The sequence below is a fragment of the Callorhinus ursinus genome, unplaced genomic scaffold (assembly GCF_003265705.2).
Source record: "Callorhinus ursinus isolate GAN/ISIS: 27379988/994484 unplaced genomic scaffold, GSC_fseal_2.0 scaffold4, whole genome shotgun sequence".
Classification (NCBI taxonomy): domain Eukaryota; kingdom Metazoa; phylum Chordata; class Mammalia; order Carnivora; family Otariidae; genus Callorhinus; species Callorhinus ursinus.
Genome location: NW_027397066.1, coordinates 39,826,454 through 39,845,221, shown reverse-complemented (window position 1 = coordinate 39,845,221; position 18,768 = coordinate 39,826,454). Strand labels below are relative to the sequence as shown.

The 18,768-nt window shown below is 39.0% G+C and overlaps 1 protein-coding gene across 3 annotated transcripts in view; it reads left to right on the top strand.

Annotated features, from left to right (window-relative positions):
* TEC (tec protein tyrosine kinase) overlaps window positions 1-18,768 on the top strand; it is a 143,002-nt gene that overhangs the window by 40,626 nt on the left and 83,608 nt on the right. The window contains exons 2-3 of one of the 3 annotated variants that reach the window (XM_025886918.2): window positions 15,228-15,359; window positions 15,799-15,984. In XM_025886918.2, coding sequence (XP_025742703.1) covers window positions 15,357-15,359; window positions 15,799-15,984 — 189 coding nt within the window. In that variant the 5' untranslated portion in view covers window positions 15,228-15,356. Of the gene's footprint in view, window positions 1-15,227; window positions 15,360-15,798; window positions 15,985-18,768 lie in introns of those variants that run through there. The other 2 variants (XM_025886920.2, XM_073891632.1) reach the window with 2 other exon arrangements.

The following is an 18,768-nucleotide window of genomic DNA, read 5'->3' as shown; positions in this document are numbered from 1 at the left end:
TTTAAAAAAAAAAAAAAAAAAAAAAAAGAAGAGCCCACCCACCTTTTTCTACTTCTATTTGTCTGCTTTGGTTCTTATTTTTTCCCTCCTTCCCTTCTCTTCCTCTTTTTACATTTTTCTCTTTTCATTCTTACCAGTTGCAAAGTGTTGGATGACAGGGACATGGAAAACCGTGCTATTTCCTTAAGCATATTTTAGAAATGTTTTATTGTGGAAAATTTCAAACACAAAAATAGGATAGTATAATGAACTCCATATGTCTCACTCAGCTTCAATAGTTATCAACTCAAGAACAATTTTATTTTGTCTACACCCTTGTATTCCCCTTCAATTATGAAGCAAATCACAGACATTAATTATCTCTAAAATTTTTAGTATGTATCTCTTAAAGATAAGAACTCTTAAAAATACACAATACCATTATCACACTTCAAAAAACTCTAAAACCACTTAACACTATCTTAATATTATCAAATCCTAATATCATCAGTTAAATCTTACCAGCAAACCTTCACGTCATCATTGCCAGTTATCGCTTACATTTCTTTCTCTTTTTTTAAAAAAAGATTTTATTTATTTATGTCAGAGAGGGAGAGAGAGAGAGAGTGAGAGCACAAGCAGGGGGAGCGGCAGGCAGAGGGAGAGGGAGAGGCAGGCTCCCTGCCGAGCAAGGAGCCAGATGTGGGGCTCGATCCCAGGACCCTGGGATCATGGCCTGAGCTGAAGGCAGATGCTCAACGGACTGAGCCACCCAGGCATCCCTAGCTCTTACATTTCAACTGGCTAGGATGTCTCCTAAGATTCTTAAAATCTATTGGGTCCTCCTTAATCTCGCTCTGTTTTTGTTCTTAAAACTTTTTGTTAAAGAAACTTCCTCACTCTGTAAAAACATTGAATTCAATAAGAAAAGAATATGTTGATACAGATGACTGCTTATTAAAAGCAATTTAGAACACCGTAGCTAAGGAACACATATTGGTATTTGAGTATTTTATATATAACTTCCAAATTACTTTTTAAAAAATTCTCATGTTTTCTCCTAGTAAAAGGTGCTAGAAATCATCTACCCGCTGGAGAGGCTTGTTATTCATGGCTTGTTTCCACTGGTTATTGTTTCCCTCTGAAGTCACAACAAGCAGAAAGAGAAACATTTGTTGGATATCAGCAAATGCCTCAGGGGAGGAGGATTAGTGCCAGAATATTGTCGCTTAATGTGAATCCACTTACATAGCATAGTAAGTGGTAAAAGAAAAAAAAAACTGTTATGATTCAGAATTTTTCCTGAAAAAGTGAAAGCATGTATGGCACCACTTAAATTATAATTGCTAGCTCTTAGAACAAAGTGTGAATCAAATATTAGTTGCTTCCTTGAGATAATTTATCTGATGAAAATGCACCGTAAAAAATTTGACTGCCTTCACTTTACATTTGAATTTGTCAGCACAGTTCTAAGGAGGGCTTCCCCCCCCCCCCCCCCGCCTCCCAAAGCATTAGAAAGCTTTATCAATTTTTACAAAGGTATATCTGTTAGGTAGAATAAAGGTTAAGCCACTGTAACAGAGAAACCATTGTATGTAGATTCTAAAATAAAATAGAAGTATATTTCTCCCTTACAGAGTTGGTTAGTGAGTCTGGGTTGGTGGGGCAGCTCTGCTCCATGAAGTCATTCAAGGACCACGATCATGTCTTGAATGCATAGGGAAAGTTGAGTTTGTTATGTGCACTTTCTGGTTGGTAAGAAGGTGGAAAATGCCCCAATCCAGGGAAAGTAGCTTGTGTTTAAAGATTTTTTTTTTTTTAATTTATTTGACAGAGAGAGAGAGCACACACAAGCAGGGGAGTGGGAGAAGCAGCTTCCCCACTGGGCAAGGAACCCGATGCAGGGCTTGATCCCAGGACTCTGGGATCATGACCTGAGCTGAAGGCAGATGCTTAACCAACTGAACCACCTAGGTGCTTTTTTTTTTTTTTTTTGACAGAAAGAGAGAGAGAGAGAGAAGCTTGTGTTTAAATTGAAGATGGCCCACGTATCACTTCTGCACACATCCCTTTGGCTTTAACTTAGATGGCCACACTTAGCTGGGGAGTATCTCTAGCCCATCTGTCCAGGAAGAAGGATAGAATGGATGGAGCAGGTAAGGAGGCAGGGAGGAAGCAAGATACAGTCTGTCACAGTGTATCTTTTTTTTTTTAAGATTTTAAAAAATTTATTTGACAGAGAGACAGAGAGAGAGCACACAGGCAGGGGGAGCAGGAAAAGGAGAAGCAGGCTCCCCGCTGAGCAGGGAGCCGGATGTGGGGCTCGATCCCAGGACCCTGGGATCATGCCATGAGTGGGAGGCAGACACTTAAACTGACTGAGCCACCCAGGTGCCCCTTCACAGTGTATCTTAGTATTTTAGTTGTAAATCATGTTTTGATACTTCTATTGTGTTATTTTATTTTATTGTCTTTACAAGCTAACTATGATGGTAAGGCCCTCATTTGCCAGTGGCATTGAGTATGATAAAAGCAATTCTCCAACATCACTCTCATTATTGACTTCTTGAAGACCCTCATCATTTGAATATTTGATATTTTTGACTGTTGCATCCCCTCATTCAGTGAGAGGGAATGACCAGCAAGAAGCAGAACCCAGTAATGTGGAAGGAATATTTGATTGAGGCCTATGTGGTCAGTGAATGAATATTTTCATGTCCCGACAACTTTTACTTCTCTCTAGAACCACTTACCTATGAATCTCCTGTATAGTAATTAGTAATATAGTATATATTATAGTATAGTATAATATAGTAAATATAATAAATTATAAATATTATATGTAAATATAATTCCTGTATAGGAATTATATTTGTCAATGCTTGGAGGTATTGCACATGGATTCTTTTCTCAAAACTTCTTTCTCCGTTCATTGCTCTTATCTCTTTTTTCTTCTTTTTTTACCAGTGGGGAGGCCTCCCACCCCCAATCACAACTAGAGACCACAGAGGAAACCTGCATTGCGAGACCCAAACCTGTCTTAAAGAGTACAGGTTCAGTCAGTGCATATACCTGTATTACATGGACAAAGAGAAAGAACTGTCCTTAGGGCAGCACTGCTCAGTCTATTTCCTGGTTCCCTTGCCCCAGTCCAATGCCTTAATCATCCACCATATGGTAGTGGGCTGGGGTGGGGGCTATGTTACCAGGAGAGATGAGGCAAGTCAGCTGGCCTCTGTAACTTTTGCCCTTTCACCCATGAAGTCTCCTCTTATCTTCTTCTTTTTTTAAAATGTTTTTTCTTTTTAAAAAAACTTCCAAAGATTTTATTTATTTATTTGTCAGAGAGAGAGAGAGAGAGCATGAGTAGGGGGAGTAGCAGGCTTTCCACCGAGCAAAGAGCCCGATGTGGGACTAGATCCCAGGACCTTGGGATCATGACCTGAGCAGAAGACAGATGCTTAATGGACTGAGCCACCCAGATGTCCCACCTCTTATATTCTTTTAAGATGTTAGTACTAAGTGATTATGGCTTTACTAGTTTTTGTTTTGTTTTTTAGAGAGAGAGTGAGTGAGTGCTGGAGGTGGCGAGGGAGGGCGAGAGGGAGAGATAGGATCTAAGCAGCCTCCATGTCCAATGAGGAGCCCAACAGGGGGCTCCATCTCATGAGCTTGAGATGATGACCTGAGCTGAAATCAAGAGTTGGATGCACGCTTAACCAACTGAGCCACCCAGGCGCCCCTGCTAGATATCTTGATGGTTGCATTCCTCACTGGTTCAGTTCCAGTAGGTCAAGTACTCAAAACTTTGTAGTCTACCACATGTCAGCTCGCTGAGAGATTTTAAGAACATACAGGTTGTCAGAGTGCCTTCTTTTATTTTTTGTTTGTTTGTTTGTTTGTTTATTTATTTATTTATTTAAAAGATTTTATTTATTCATTTGACAGAGACAGAGACAGCGAGAGAGGGAACACAAGCAGGGGGGAGTGGGAGAGGGAGAAGCAGGCTTCCCGCCGAGCAGGGAGCCTGATGTGGGGCTCGATCCCAGGACCCTGGGATCACGACCCCAGCCGAAGGCAGTCGCTTAATGGCTGAGCCACCCAGGCGCCCCTGAGTGCCTTCTTTTAATTGATGAGGACAGAAGGCTACAATGTTACTTTCTTCTGAGAGCTAAAGTGCTGCCTAATCCGGGAATAGCTCCAATTCATGATGTTAAATGGGGAGCCTAGCATGTACTATTTATTTTATTTATCTGATTGAAGTCATCCTAACGTGTTTTTCTTCTGCTTGTATTACTGCTCCTTAATTCCCCCTTTACAAAAGGAATTGGGGCTTACACTGAGATTATACATTGCAGAAGAGAATGTCATTACATTTGTTCTTATATAATAGCTACTTATATTTTAGGTACTTTGGAACTGAAATATAATCTGCAGATACTGTTGGCAGGTGCAGAACATTTGATTTCTCAGATAAATGTCAGTCTGATGTTTATTCATGCTAGGTTTCTCAAAATTGCAAACAGAAACTTTATCATAAACCTGTGCTGAGATGTGTAATAGGCAATGTATTCTGATGTAGAAGTTCGGAAACCAAGGGAGTTAATACTGTACTCATCTTAGGACATTAGCAGGTATTAGATTGAGTACATGATATTGATGATTTTGTAGATAAAATATTGCTGGATATTGGCAATCTCATATGATTCAACCTAATAAGAAGAGAATTTCAACAACCTTAAGTCACTCTTTTCTCCTTCCTGTAAGGAGTTCCTCCTTTCCCTACTCTGATAGTTAGGCGGTTTGTTTGTTGTTTACTGTGCTCTTTACCATCCTATCATTTGGTAATGCATATTCACTTTTGTTTTCAGCTGTCTCTGACTGTCTTTCTGGGTCAGTACCTCTGTTCCTTTGATTAAAAATATTACGAAAAGTTGTATGGACTAGGATGGACAGCCCTAATACCTTCTTATTTAAAAAAACAACAAAAAACCCCACCAAAAAACCCCTTTTTTTCCTCAGGCAGAATCTTTCATGATGGAAAAGGTTCTAAGGTCTTTTGGCTAAAATTACCAGACCATGAAATTGCAAGCCATTAGTCTGGTACCCAGATTTGCAACGCTCGACACAGAATATAACTTGGTGGTTTGGGTTTCTCATTTGTGAAACAGTGACAGTTTCTGTTATCTTCTTCAGAATATTGGTGTTCAAAGACTAATGTGTTAAGTTTTTTTAAAAAAACTTATTTAAAAAAATTTTAATTGAAGGATAATGAGTAAATAATACTGTATTAGTTTTAGTTGTACCACATAATAATTCAATATTTGTATACATTGTAAAGTGATCACCATAATAAGTCTAGCTAACATCCATCAGTATACTGTATAGTGATGGATGTTAGCTAGGCTTATTATACAAATATTATTATAGAAATATTAATTAACATATAATGTATATATTTTTTTCTCCTGGTGAGAACTTTTAAGATCTATTCCCTTAGCAACTTTCAAGTAGGTAGGGGCGCCTGGGTGTCTCAGTCATTGAGCGTCTGCCTTCGGCTCAGGTCATGATCCCAGGGTCCTGGGATCGAGCCCCACATCGGGCTCCCTGCTCGGCGGGAAGCCTTCTTCTCCCTCTCCCACTCCCCCTGCTTGTGTTCCCTCTCTCACTGTGTCTCTCTCTGTCAAATAAATAAATTAAATCTTTTTAAAAAAAGATTCTACATATAAATGAGATCATATGGTATTTATCTTTCTCTTTCTGATTTATTTCACTTAGCATAATGCTCTTGAGGTCCATCCATGTTGTTGCAAATGGCAAGATTTCATTCCTTTTTATGGCTGGGTGATATACCACTTATATATGTATGTATACACCACAACTTTATCTCCTCATCGTTCGATGAATACTTGTTGTTTTGGTGTCTTAGCTGTTATAAATACTGCTGCAATGAACATGGGGGTGCAGATATCTTCTTGAGTTAGTGTTTTTGTTTTCTTTAAATAAATACCCAAAAATGGAATTGCTGGATCATGTGGTAGTTCTGTTTTTAATTTTTAGAGGAACCTCCATTCTGTTTTCCATAGTGGCTACACCAATTCACATTCCTGCACAAGGGTTTCCTTTTCTCTACATCCTTGCAAGTACTTGTTATTTCTAGTTTTTTTTTTTTTGATGATAGCCATTCTAGCAGGTGTGAGGTGATATTTCATTGTGATTTTGATTTGCATTTTCCTGATGATTAGTGATGTTGAAACCACCTTTTCATGTACCTCTTGGTTATCTGTATGTATTCTTTGTAAAAATGTCTATTCAGATTTGCCCATGTTTTTTTATCAGATTTTTTTCTCCTGAGTTGTATGAGTTCCATATATATTTTTGATATTAACCCCTTATTGGAATTACGATTTGCAAATATTTTCTCCCATTCAGTAGGTTGCCCTTTCATTTTGTTGATAAGGTTTCCTTTGGTGGGCAGCTTTTTAGTTTGATGTGTTCTTATTTATTTTTGCTTTTGTTGCCTTTGCTCGTGGTATCATATCCAAAAATCATCACCAAGACCTATGTCAAGGAGCTCAGGGGCCATGTTTTCTCTGAAGAGTCTTATGGTTTCAGGTCTTATATTTAAGTCTTTCATCCATTTTGAGTTAATTTTTGTGTATGGTGTAAGACAGTGATCCACTTTCATTCTTTTGCATCTGGTTGTCCAGTTTTCCCAACACCATTTGTTGAAGAGTCCTTTCCCTTTGTATATATTTTTGGCTTCTTTGTTGTAAATTAATTGATCATATTTGTGCAAGTTTTTAACAAATTTTTAAAATTTAAATTCAATTAATTAACATATAATGTATGATTAGTTTCAGAGGCAGAGGTCAGTGATTTATCAGTCTTATATAGTACCCAGTGCTCATTACATCACATGCCCCCCTTTATGTCTGGCACTCAGTTACCCCATCCCCCATTCTCCTCCCCTCCAGTAACTCTCAGTTTGTTTCTTATGATTAAGAGTCTCTTATGGTTTGTCTCCCTCCCTAATTTTGCCTTGTTTTCTTTTTTCCTCTCTTCCCCTTCGATCCTCTGTTTTGTTTCTTAAATTCCACATATGAGTGAGATCATATGGTAATTGTCTTTCTCTGATTGACTTATTTTGCTTAGCTTAATACCCTCTAGTTCCAACCATGTTGTTGCAAATGGCAAGATTTCATTTTTTTGATGATGGCTGAGTAGTATTCCATTGTGTGTGTGTGTGTGTGTGTGTGTGTGTGTGTGTGTGTGTGTATCACATCTTCTTTGTCCATTCTTCTGTCAGTGGACATCTGGGCTCTTTCCATAGTTTGGCTATTGTGGATATTGCTTCTATAAACATCGGGGTGCATGTACCCCTTCGGATCACTGCATTTGTATCTTTGGGGTAAATACCCAGTAGTGCAATTGCTGGATCATAGGGTAGCTCTATTTTCAACTTTTTGAGTAATCTCCATACGGTTTTCCAGGGTGGCTGCACCAGCTTGCCTTCCCACCAACAGTGTAAGAGGGTTCCACTCTTTATCCGCATCCTCACCAACATCTGTCATTTCCTGACTTGTTAATTTTAGCCATTCTGACTGGTGTGAGGTGGTATCTCATTGTGCTTTTGATTTGTATTTCCCTGATGCTGAGTGATGTTGAGCATTTTTTCACATGTCTGTTGGCCGTTTGTATGTCTTCTTTGGAGAAATGGCTGTTCATGTCTTCTGCCCATTTCTTGATTGGATTATTGGTTCTTTGGGTGTTGAGTTTGATAAGTTCTTTATAGATTTTGGATACTAGCCCTTTATCTGATATGTCATTTGCAAATATCTTCTCCCATTCTGCTGGTTATCTTATAGATTTGTTGACTGTTTTCTTTGCTGTGCAAAAGCTTTTTATTTTGATGAAGTCCCAATAGTTCATTTTTGCCTTTGTTTCCCTTGCTTTCGAAGACGTGTCTAGCAAGAGTTGCTGTGGCTGAGGTCACGGAGGTCGCTGCCTGCATATTTGTGTGTTTATTGCGGGGCTCTCTATTCTGTTCCAATGATCTGTGGTCTGTTTTTATGCCAGTACCATACTGTTTAGATTTCTATAGCTTTGCGAAATAGTTTGGAATCAAGGCGTGTGATGCCTCCAGTTTTGTTCTTCTTATTGCTTTGGCTGTTTGAGGTCTTTTGTGGCTCCATAGAAATTTTAGAATTGTTTGTTAAGTTTTCCAAACTTTTAAGAGTTAGCAGCCAGGGTAAAGAGAATAGTGTTCTTGTGTTCATCTCCAGTGGGACAGATAAATGGTCTTATGTTGCAGCTCTGCCTTGTATTTAAGAAGTTATTTGTAACCCAGAGTTGGTTCCTTTGTGATTCTGAATGGGTCAGCTCTTTTTCTTGTGGAGAATGGCTGGGAGAGTAAGCTGGGGAACTTTGAAATTTTGTTTCATCTTTGTTTTCTAATTTAGAATATCAAACCTATTATTTCCTTCACTCAGAACATCTCCCTTCAGTTTCTGGTATTGAGAGGTTGGTGTGCCTCTCTCTTAGCGATGTCTTGGAAGTCATAAATTATTTCTGCTGAAGTAATTTGCTTTTAGCAATCTCCCTAAACTAGGAGGCTGGAAGTGACTTGTTATTATGCCTTTTCCTTTGGTTCTCCCTTTCCTTCCGCGAAAGACGCCATATAGTGTAGTGGTTAGTAGTGTAGGCTCTGTGGTTAGACTGCCTTGTTTTAAAACCTGGCTCTTATTCTTCCAATGTGACTTGTAAAATATAAGTAGTAATAGCACCTACTTGAGAAGGTCTGTTGAGAGAATTAAATCACTTAATGTATTGAAAGTGCTTAGTGCTTAGAACAGTGCTAACACAGCAAAATAGTAAAAGCTTGATAATGGTGATTATAATAATTTTTATTATTTTTCTGTATAAATAGGAATTCAATGGGGATACTTCCTGATTCTCCCAGGGTCTGCTTATCTCTCTGGATTTCACTGATCTTATCAAAAGGTCATTGGATTGACCTTTTAGGACAATGATGTTTATTTTTAGGGAAATCTACTTAGCAGCCTTCTCTATTTTGGTCCAGTTTTCATAGTATTTCATAAATACGTGTTTCATGGTTTGGAGTTTGGAGTTAAAGACCATCATTTTGTTCATTGGACGATGGGATTATTTTCCTCTGGTTTTCATAGCGTTTTTTAAGGGAGGGGAGTAGAGAACACATTCCTCTACACTGGTCTTCCAATCATTCTGTTTCTGAGAGGAAACCACTTTTATTATTTAAAAGTATTTTTGTACTGTCAGTCTTTTAAGTAACATACTTACATTGCCACTTCTCACTTTTTCTGTTTGAGGTATGACCTATTAGCTTCCTACTAGTACCGAGGAGGATATAGCTCTCTTTCATGGTTACTCTCCCACCCACACACAAACACATTTCCTGCACTCACTTACTCCCCAGTATATTTATATCAGTAATAAGAATATTATTTATTATTTACATTATTATGAGCTCTCAAGCATGCTGTGATTATTTTCCCTTTTCTGCACACTTTTTTGTTTTCACTGGAATTCACTGATTTACTTTTTTAAGTTGGCTAAGTTTTACTAATTCATTATAAGTCTTCTCCCAATGCCTTGAGCTTCATATCCTGGAAGAATTTTTTCCAAGAACCTTCTAACTCAATCTAGTATGGCCTAGTTGTTCGGTTGGCCTGCAGCTCAATGTCATCTTAGGATTTCCCTTTACCATCATCCAGGAGATGCTCGTTACCTCTTCTTTGTGTTGGAGCCCTTGTTTCCTGGATTCCATGTATTTTGTGGTTTGCTTTTTATTTTGGTAGACTACATTCTCAAGTAGCTTTTTTTTTTTAAGATTTTATTTATTTTTGACAGAGACAGAGAGTGTACAAGCAGGGAAAGCAGCAGGCAGAGGGAGAGGGAGAAGCAGGCTCCCTGTGGGGCTCGATCCCAGGACCTTGGGATCATGACCTGAGCCGAAGGCAGACGCTTAACCGTCTGAAGCACCCAGGCGCCCCTCTCAAGTAGCTTTTTAAGAAGGGTAAAGCAGAGAGAAAATTTTTAAAGCCTTGTATGTTTGGAAAGTGTCTTTCTTCTATTACTGCATTGGTAATTTGGCTGAGCATAGAATTTTAGGTTAGAAATCAAATTTTTTAAGAATTTTTCTCCATTATCTTCCAGCTTCCAGTATTGCCTTGATGATTGCCATCTGAAATGTGAGCCTTTCCATGAAACCTATGTGTAGGCTTGTTGAATCTTCTGTTTGTCTCCATGATTTTGAAATTTTATGAGTTGTGCCTTGATTTGGTTCTATTTCAAAATGAAGATAACCTTCCATGTGGGGAAATTTTCCTAAATTTCTTCTCTGATTAGTTTCTCACTGTTTTCTTTGCTTTCAACTTCTGGAACTCCTTTTTTTTTTTTTTTTTCAGATGCTGAACTTTCTGGATGCGTCCTCTAATTTTATTATATTCCCTCTCCAATTTTTAATTTTTTTTGGCTTTTTTATTTTATTTCCTGAGAGATTTCCTCAACTTTATATTCTACCTCTTCTGTTGAGCTTTTCATTTCTTCTATCTTATTTTTTTTACCAATGCTCCTCTTTTTTGGTTCTCTATTCTTTATTCTGGCTATATCCTGACCTCGTTTCATGCACACAGTATCTTCCCTTAACTTTGATTTTATTACTTTTCTTTTTTTAAAAAGCATTTTCCTTTCTCTGCAGAGTCTTTGTTTCCTCCAAGTTGTTTTTTTCCCCCATTTGTTTGACCTCAATTCATCTTAGAATCTTTCCTAATCATTCTTAGTGATGATTCTTGGCTTTCTCTCATTCATGAATTGGGCTCTAAAAGTCCATTGGAAGCTTTGTGCTATGGGTAGAACTTGCTGACTATGGGCTTTCCTATAGGTAATCTGGCTGGGCCATTTCTGGGCCATGGGAGCTCTCCTGGGTCTGTTATCGGTAGATCTTTACTCTTTAGTCTGGTCCTTATCCAGTATTATGGAGTCAAGTGGGAGAAGAGAGCTGAGTGGTCTCAACATTGAGTATATATGCTTGTACAGGTTCACTTAAGTCCTCCTTTGCAGGATGGTACCCCTAGCCTCAACTGTTTGTAGTTCCTCCCAGTATAGAGACCTTCAGTTTTATAAACCTCCAGTTTTCTCCTAGGACTGGGGAGGATTAGTCACTTGGCTATATGGTATGGGAGAGGGGGTGAGGGACCCTGTTTCTTATACAGACCTGCAAACCATCCTTTTGTTTCAAGTCTTCTTCACCACCATTTATAGACATACCAAGTTCTCCTGATTCTTGAGTTATTTGGAGGCTTTGCAGCGTAAGTTGGGTTGTTTCCAGGCTTCCTCCCAGCTGGAACTACCACATGTTTATTTGCTTTTTGTTTTGATATTTTGTTGATATCTCCTGTCCTGTTTTCTATTTCCATGAGAGTTAATTCATTAATGATGATAACAGCAAAAACAAAGGATGATTTAATGGGATTTCAGGAGGGAGCTAATGCAACTGTGTACACACAGCACTCTTATTTTCAGCTGGAAGTCTACATGAGGAGAATTTTCCTTTGATTTTATCTCTGTGCACCTTAATAGTTTTCTTTGGCCAGGATTTCCCATTAAGCTATGAATTATTAAAACAACAGTGAGGTTTTAATTGTATAGTATGGAATGGTGGAGCGAGCCCTTCACTTGGAACCAGGAGACTTTTCTTCTAGTCTTGGCTTGGGTGACTTTGGGCAAGTCGCTAAACTTTTCTAAACCCCAGCTTCTTAATTTGTAAAATGAGTGAAATAGATGATGTCTTAGACTTATTTCAACTCACCTGGTATGCTCTTGGTAAGACTATTTAAAATCTCCTATAAATCAGATAAGGGGATATTTTTTTCAATGCATTTAACACGATGTATTTTCTCCTGCCCCTGGATGTTGAGACCTTTTGCTTCTAAAACTGCAGCTGAGCCACACCTCATTTCCACCTTCCAAAAATCTGCCTTCTGTTTTGGAAACTATGGTGTTACTCACTGGCCTGGGAACTACACATTTGCATATGGTCTGTTTTCCAGGGCCCAGCTTGCTTTTTCCCTTACAATCCACTCTTTAAGTTGTCGTTTTCACCCTGCATTGAAAATGTGTTGCACAAAGATGAAAAGATGATTTCTGAAGCTATTTATATGTCAACCAGTTTTTCAGAAGGAAAAAAAACAAGAGTACTAAAATTTTAATTTAGAATAATCAGGACCAACTGAGATGCAAAAGGAACAAGAGCTTTCCCCTGACTTCTTAACCTAGAAAAACTGATGGCTTCATTAGGTCCTTTCTCCAGTTGCTTACTGAGAGGCTGCCATGAATACCAAGAGTGCCGTAGTTACTCTGAGAGTCCAACCTCTTCCTTTAAGATGGCGGCTCTCAAATCTACCTGCACATTAAGTCATGATGCCCTGGGCCCCACCCCAGACCAACTGAATAAAAATATCTGCCTGGACATTCCAAAACATCCCCCTAGATGATTTTTAAAATTAATTAACTAATTAATTCATGATTTGTTCATTTGAGGGAGAGGGGGTGCACACACACGAGCAGGGGAGGGGCAGAGGAAAAGGGAGAGAGAGTCTTTTTTTTTTCTAATTCAAGGAGTTTTAATACATTTATACACATTCAAGTAATCTCTGCCCCAGTTGAGACGTAGAAAAATTCCCTCGTGCTTCTGCCCAGTCCGCCTCTACCCCTCTCCCCACCCCCGCATAGGCAACCATTCTTCTAATTTCTATTACCACAGGTTAGTTTTTGCCTGTTCTTAGACTTTATATAAATGGAATCATATGGCATATACTCTTTTGTCCATATATATGTGTGGGTCTATTTTTGGACTCTAGTCTGTTCCTTTATTTATTTATTTTTAATTTAAATTCAATTAATTAACATATAATATTAGTTTCAGAGGTAGAGTTCAGTGATTCATCAGTCTTATATAGTACCCAGTGCTCATTACATCACGTGCCCCCTCCTTTATGTCCATCACCCAATTACCCCATCCCCCCACCCTGCTCCCCTCCAGTAACCCTCAGTTTGTTTCCTATGGTTAAGAGTCTCTTATGGTTTATCTCCCTCTATGATTTTATCTTGTTTTATTTTTTCCTCTTTTCCCCTATGATCCTCTGTTTTGTTTCTTAAATTCCATATATGAGTGAGATCATATGATAATTGTCTTTCTCTGATTGACTTATTTTGCTTAGCATAATACCCTCTAGTTCCATCCATGTTGTTGCAAATGGCAAGATTTCATTTTTTTGATGGCTGAGTAGTATTCCATTGTAGATATATACCACATCTTCTTTGTCCATTCATCTGTTGATGGACATTTGGGCTCTTTCCATAGTTTGGCTATTGTGGACATTGCTGCTCTAAACATTGGGGTGCAGGTACCCCTTCGGATCACTATGTTTGTATCTTTGGGGTAAATACCCAGTAGTGCAATTGCTGGATCATAGGATAGCACTATTTTCAGCTTTTTGAGGAACCTCCATATGGTTTTCCAGAGTGGCTGCCCCAGCTTGCATTCCCACCAACAGTGTAAGAGGGTTCCCCTTTCTCTGCATCCTTGCCAGCATGTCGTTTCCTGACTTGTTAATTTTAGCCATTCTGACTGGTGTGAGGTGGCATCTCATTGTGATTTTGATTTGTATTAAGGGAGAGAGAGTCTTTTTTTTCTAATTTTTAAAAAAAGATTTTATTTACTTATTTGAGAGAGAGTGAGCACTCAAGCAGGGGCAGAGGGAGAGGGAGAGGGAGAAGCAGACTCCCCTGCTGAGCAGGGAGCCTGATGTGGGGCTCCATCCCAGGACCCTGGGATCATGACCCGAGCCGAAGGCAGACGCTTAGCCAACTGAGCCACCCAGAAGCTCCTAGGGAGAGAGTTTTAAGCAGATATCGTGCTGAGCGTGGAGCTGGTTGCAGGGCTCGATCTCACGACCCTGAGATCATGACCTGAGCCAAATCCCAGAGTCAGATGCTCAACTGACTGTGCCACCCAGGCGCCCCTCCCTAGGTGATTTTAATGTGCACTTAAGGTTGAGAACTTTTCTTTAGGAGCTTTAAATCTAGGTGAAAGTTAAAAACTGTACATTAATTGCTGTAGAACATGGAAGACTATGATGAACTCTATGATGAGTGATACAGAGATCGTGGGTGCATGAATTGGAAGGCATATAATTAATTGGAGTCATCAGGAAAGGCTTCATCAAGGAAGTAAGTTTTGAGCTGGTGGACTTTTCATACCAACTGTTTTGACTGGGTATGGACTATTTGAAGAGCAGTGGAAGGAAAGATCGGATGATAGGTTTTAGCCAGATTGTGATTGTCTGGTGTTAATATGGGAATTTTGACTTTGTCCTGCAGGTGGTAGGAAGGCTTTTGAGGAGGCTTTGAGGATTTCTGGTGAATGAAATGGCGTGATGCAAGATGGTGTCTTTGAAGATTGATTCAGTGGGAATGAGGGCTATGTTGTTTGAACAAAAGGAGGCGAGAGCCTGGGGAAAGAAAGACCAGTTGGAGAGCTGCTATGATGGTCCAGATTATAAGGCTTTGGGCTAGGAAAAAGGCAGTGGAATTAAAAAAAAATAACGATAGTAAACATTTGTAAAGAGTTTTCATAATAAGCAAGTTCTTTCCCACATCTCATTAAACCTCACAATAACCTTGGGGGTATTTATCTCCATATTTTGTAAATGAAGGAACTTACATACAGAGGTTAAACTGTTGTAAAGTAACCTTACAGAAATGGGGGTCCTGACTGGATATGACAGATCAGTAATAGGGAGTTGAAGAGGTTCTTCCAAGGCATCAGGTTGGGTATGAAAATGGTAGAATTCCTAGTGGCTAATTCAGTGTCAAGGCTCTGGCTCTGCTTTTAGGTAACCTCTTAACGTTCTTCACTTGACTTCCATTACCTCTATGGTTTGATGTACAATGACTGTAAATGTGTGGTGAAGGGGAGGGAAGAAAAGGCTGTTGTCAATTCAATTTCTATCAAATAAAGAATCTTAATGTATTTCCTGAGTAGTTTTGGGTTTTCAGATAGTTAAATTTTGTTGAATTTTGGAAGGCTTAGTCCAGGTGTGGGGAATGCAAATACAGGGCTGAGGACCTTGTCCAGGTGGGTTCTTCCCTGAGTAGGTTAGTTGTGACCAGGTGGATTTCCTTTTCTCTTGTGGTTGAGACAGGAACCATAGGAAAGAGAACTATGGAGCATGGTGTAGACATTGGAGAACATCCTCATGGCTGCGGTAACTAGGATGGTTGATCAAGATTACATCCTTATCAGAGCTGGAGATTGACTCATACCCACCACTATGGTAATTCATTTTGTTCACAAGTCACCGGGTCCATGTGCTCATCCATTTTGTGTACCAGGCTCCCAAGGCAATTTAATTTGCAGGTGATGAAATGTGCTTTTTCATCTGAGATATTTGTTTCCCTGCAATTAGATAGCAGAACAATGTGCCATAAACCTAAGGGATGCTAGGGGAGGTACAAAGGAGTGACTCATCATCATGGCAAACCTTGATTAGATTTTCTTGTGAAATGCTGGGTCCTGGAGGAACAGGATGAGCTGGGGATGAAGAGAGGTTGAGCTTTTGTGCCCTGGGCAGTTTCAGTCCAGGTGCATAGACTAATACTCACTATCTCCAGCTGTGGAGAGGGTAAACTCTATTTTGGTAATTTGGAATGAGAACATCTTTGGAAAATTAAGATGTCACATTTTATTTCAACTGTTTTTTTTTCTCACTTTAGAATACTAGGATCTTCAATGGCAGGAGACAGAGTGATCAGAAGACCGAGATGAATTTTAACACTATTCTAGAAGAGATTCTTATTAAAAGGTCACAGCAGAAAAAGAAGACATCACCGTTAAACTACAAAGAGAGACTTTTTGTGCTAACAAAGTCCGTGTTAACCTACTATGAGGGTCGAGCAGAGGTAGGAGACAATAAAAATTTGCCGCTTTCTATGTTGATAATATTTTATAATATTGTTCCCCCTCTGCACCCCCCCTCAGATCTTATGGAATAAACCTGAGGCAAATGAAGTTAAGGTAATAATTTGTTATCATTTGGATCTGAGCAATAAAGCTTAGAATATTGTGAGAAATTATTCACAAGTCTCTTGATTATGGTGTAGTATATGAGTATACATTTTATATCAGCCTATTGAATTAATCTGTTCATATACACTGTGTCTGTGTCCATTGCTTTATATGGATAGTTCTTCATCATTATGTGGAAGTTATTTAAAACTGGTTAGTGATTTGGTGGATCCAGCACATTACTGATGTTGACCTAAAGTAGAACTGTTCAACATTTCTTGTGATAAGCAGCTACTGCAGAGTGCCTTTTATGGGGGGCAGGGAGTAGTGGCTTCTAACAACCTCGTCAGTGAGCATGTGGCATAGTGAGGGAATGTTGTCAGCCAGCTTCTGGCTTTTCAGTGGTTTTAGCCTCTGGTTTTTCCACTGGATGAGACATGTGAATGTAGAGTTGCCTCTGGCCAACCTTGTTTCCTCCTGACATCTTGGGAATGCAGCATCTCATCCTGCAGGTCCAGCCATGCTCCTCCCTACTAGAAATATTCTCAGATTCCAGGGAATGACTGGAGAGTGTGTTGCCCCTTGTTGACCACATGCTATTGTCTAGTTGGTTACAGTGGGATTTTTGGTGATCTTATTGTTTGGTTTTATTTAATTCTGCTTTTTTACCTAGAGTGCCATCCTCAGAAATTGATTTACTTTTTTTGGTTGGTTGTCTTGTTTTTGTTTTTTTTACTCCCACTGATTTCTCTGTGTTTTTGTTCCCCCCAATTCAGAGAGAATGGCATCATTGATTCTTTCTGGTTGTCCTTAACTCTGTTAATTTCTGTTGTGGCTTGTCACTTTGACTTACAGAATTCTGCAGGTTCATGTAATCTAGGACTAAAGTCCTTTATCCACCTTCCTAAATCCCTGAAATGCTGAAGACCCAAACTGGAAAAACTCTTTTAGTTGTAAAACTTGGGCTGAGATGAAGCTGTTTTTGGTCTTAATTTATCCTAGTCACTGTGACTTTTTTTTACAGGGGGCATGTGTGTGTGTGCAGAAATATTAATGTGTTTATGTGGGGCTGTCCTGGTCCCTGCTGGGAGTGGGAGTGTATGTGTGTGTGTGTGTGTGTGTGTGTGTGTGTGTGTGTGTGTATGGTATATGTGCTATATTTCATTTATTAAATCTGAAAAATTCAGAGTTCCAAAAGGGTTTTGGATTATATATATATACATGGTATATGTACTATATTTCATTTATTAAATCTGAAAAATTCAGAGTTCCAAAAGGGTTTTAGGTAAGACCAGAAATACAAATTATTTTAAAATCTAAAATAGATTTTAAGGGAAAACAATACATTTTTGCTGTATGGTAATTATTATATTTGAATTAAATGTAGTAAGTCTAAGAAAATAATAGAAATATAACTATGAAAGTGGTAAAACGTGGTAGTTTCTTAACCAAAAAAAGCCTCAGAAACCTGTATTATCTACTTAGAAATATGGACTGATACAATTGAAACATGTTGCCATTGTTAGGTCACTTTGAAGATGGTAAATACAAGGTTTAAAGTGCCCTACTTGTTTTAGATTAAGTGGAATAAAGGGAACAGTGGGACCCCTTTTTATTTTAGAACCTGGCCCACTGTCTTGCCTGGGAGCAGCCTCAGTCACTATGAGAACCACAGGGGACAGAAGGAGGAAGTTGTCACAACACAGACATACCCAGCTTCTGACACTTAGCATCAGGGTCCACCTCCTTTCTGGCTGCTCATTGGCCCAGTGAGCCTCATCCTGCTTTCACTCCCACTCCTGCAATGATCCCTCCTGGATTCTTTCTCTTAGGTACAGACATTCACTAATATATTTAGGACTTCCAGCTTGAAACGTGGTGGCAGATTTGTTTGCCTCTCACAGTTAAAAATAAATCGTTGTCCATAGTAAAAAGTTAGGAATTTTAAGATAAGAATCTAAATTTTTGTAAAAATGAAAGTCTGACCATACTGGGCTGAGTTCCTGCCTGACAACACTCTGTCCGGTTCTAGGTAAGCCCAGGAGCACCCCATTGTCATGTTTCCTCCCTGTTTGAGTTAGTATGTTCCGTTCTCTGTTTTCCATGGACGAACATTACAGTTTCCATCTCCCCAGCTCTAGAGGCTCTGATTCAAAAAGAGCTGTGATGTGGGTAACTCATAAGAATCAATAGGTATTTGAAATATAATTATTTTGTTAAAAATGTAAGACTTGATGTGGATTAGAAAAACCATGGGGAGCACTCAGGGGTTAGGATAAATAGCCTAGAGATATTTATTTTAGTTGTTCATAGTTCTGTTTTTAAAAGAAAAACAGTGGGTAGGCTATTGATTTATCTAGTCACTATGATTCCTAGTGTCTTCATGGCAATTAAGTGCCATTAATGCTTTATTAAAACTCTCAGTTAATCATAATGTGACTCAGACATCCATCCTTCTCTGGTTCTCTGAACCCCAGCTCCTTCAACATGATGGCAACAAGCGTTTCTTCCTATTAAATACAGTTTATTGTGCTTTTTTAAAGTATGCCAAGGAATTCTGTTTTAGACGATGAGAAATTCAGTCAAGCTGTTTCTTCCAAGTCTGGTATTGGCAAAGTTGTGTTTCAGTTTCTGCTGTGGGCCATTCTTTCGTTTGTCCTCCTTGCTCTTACTGCCCT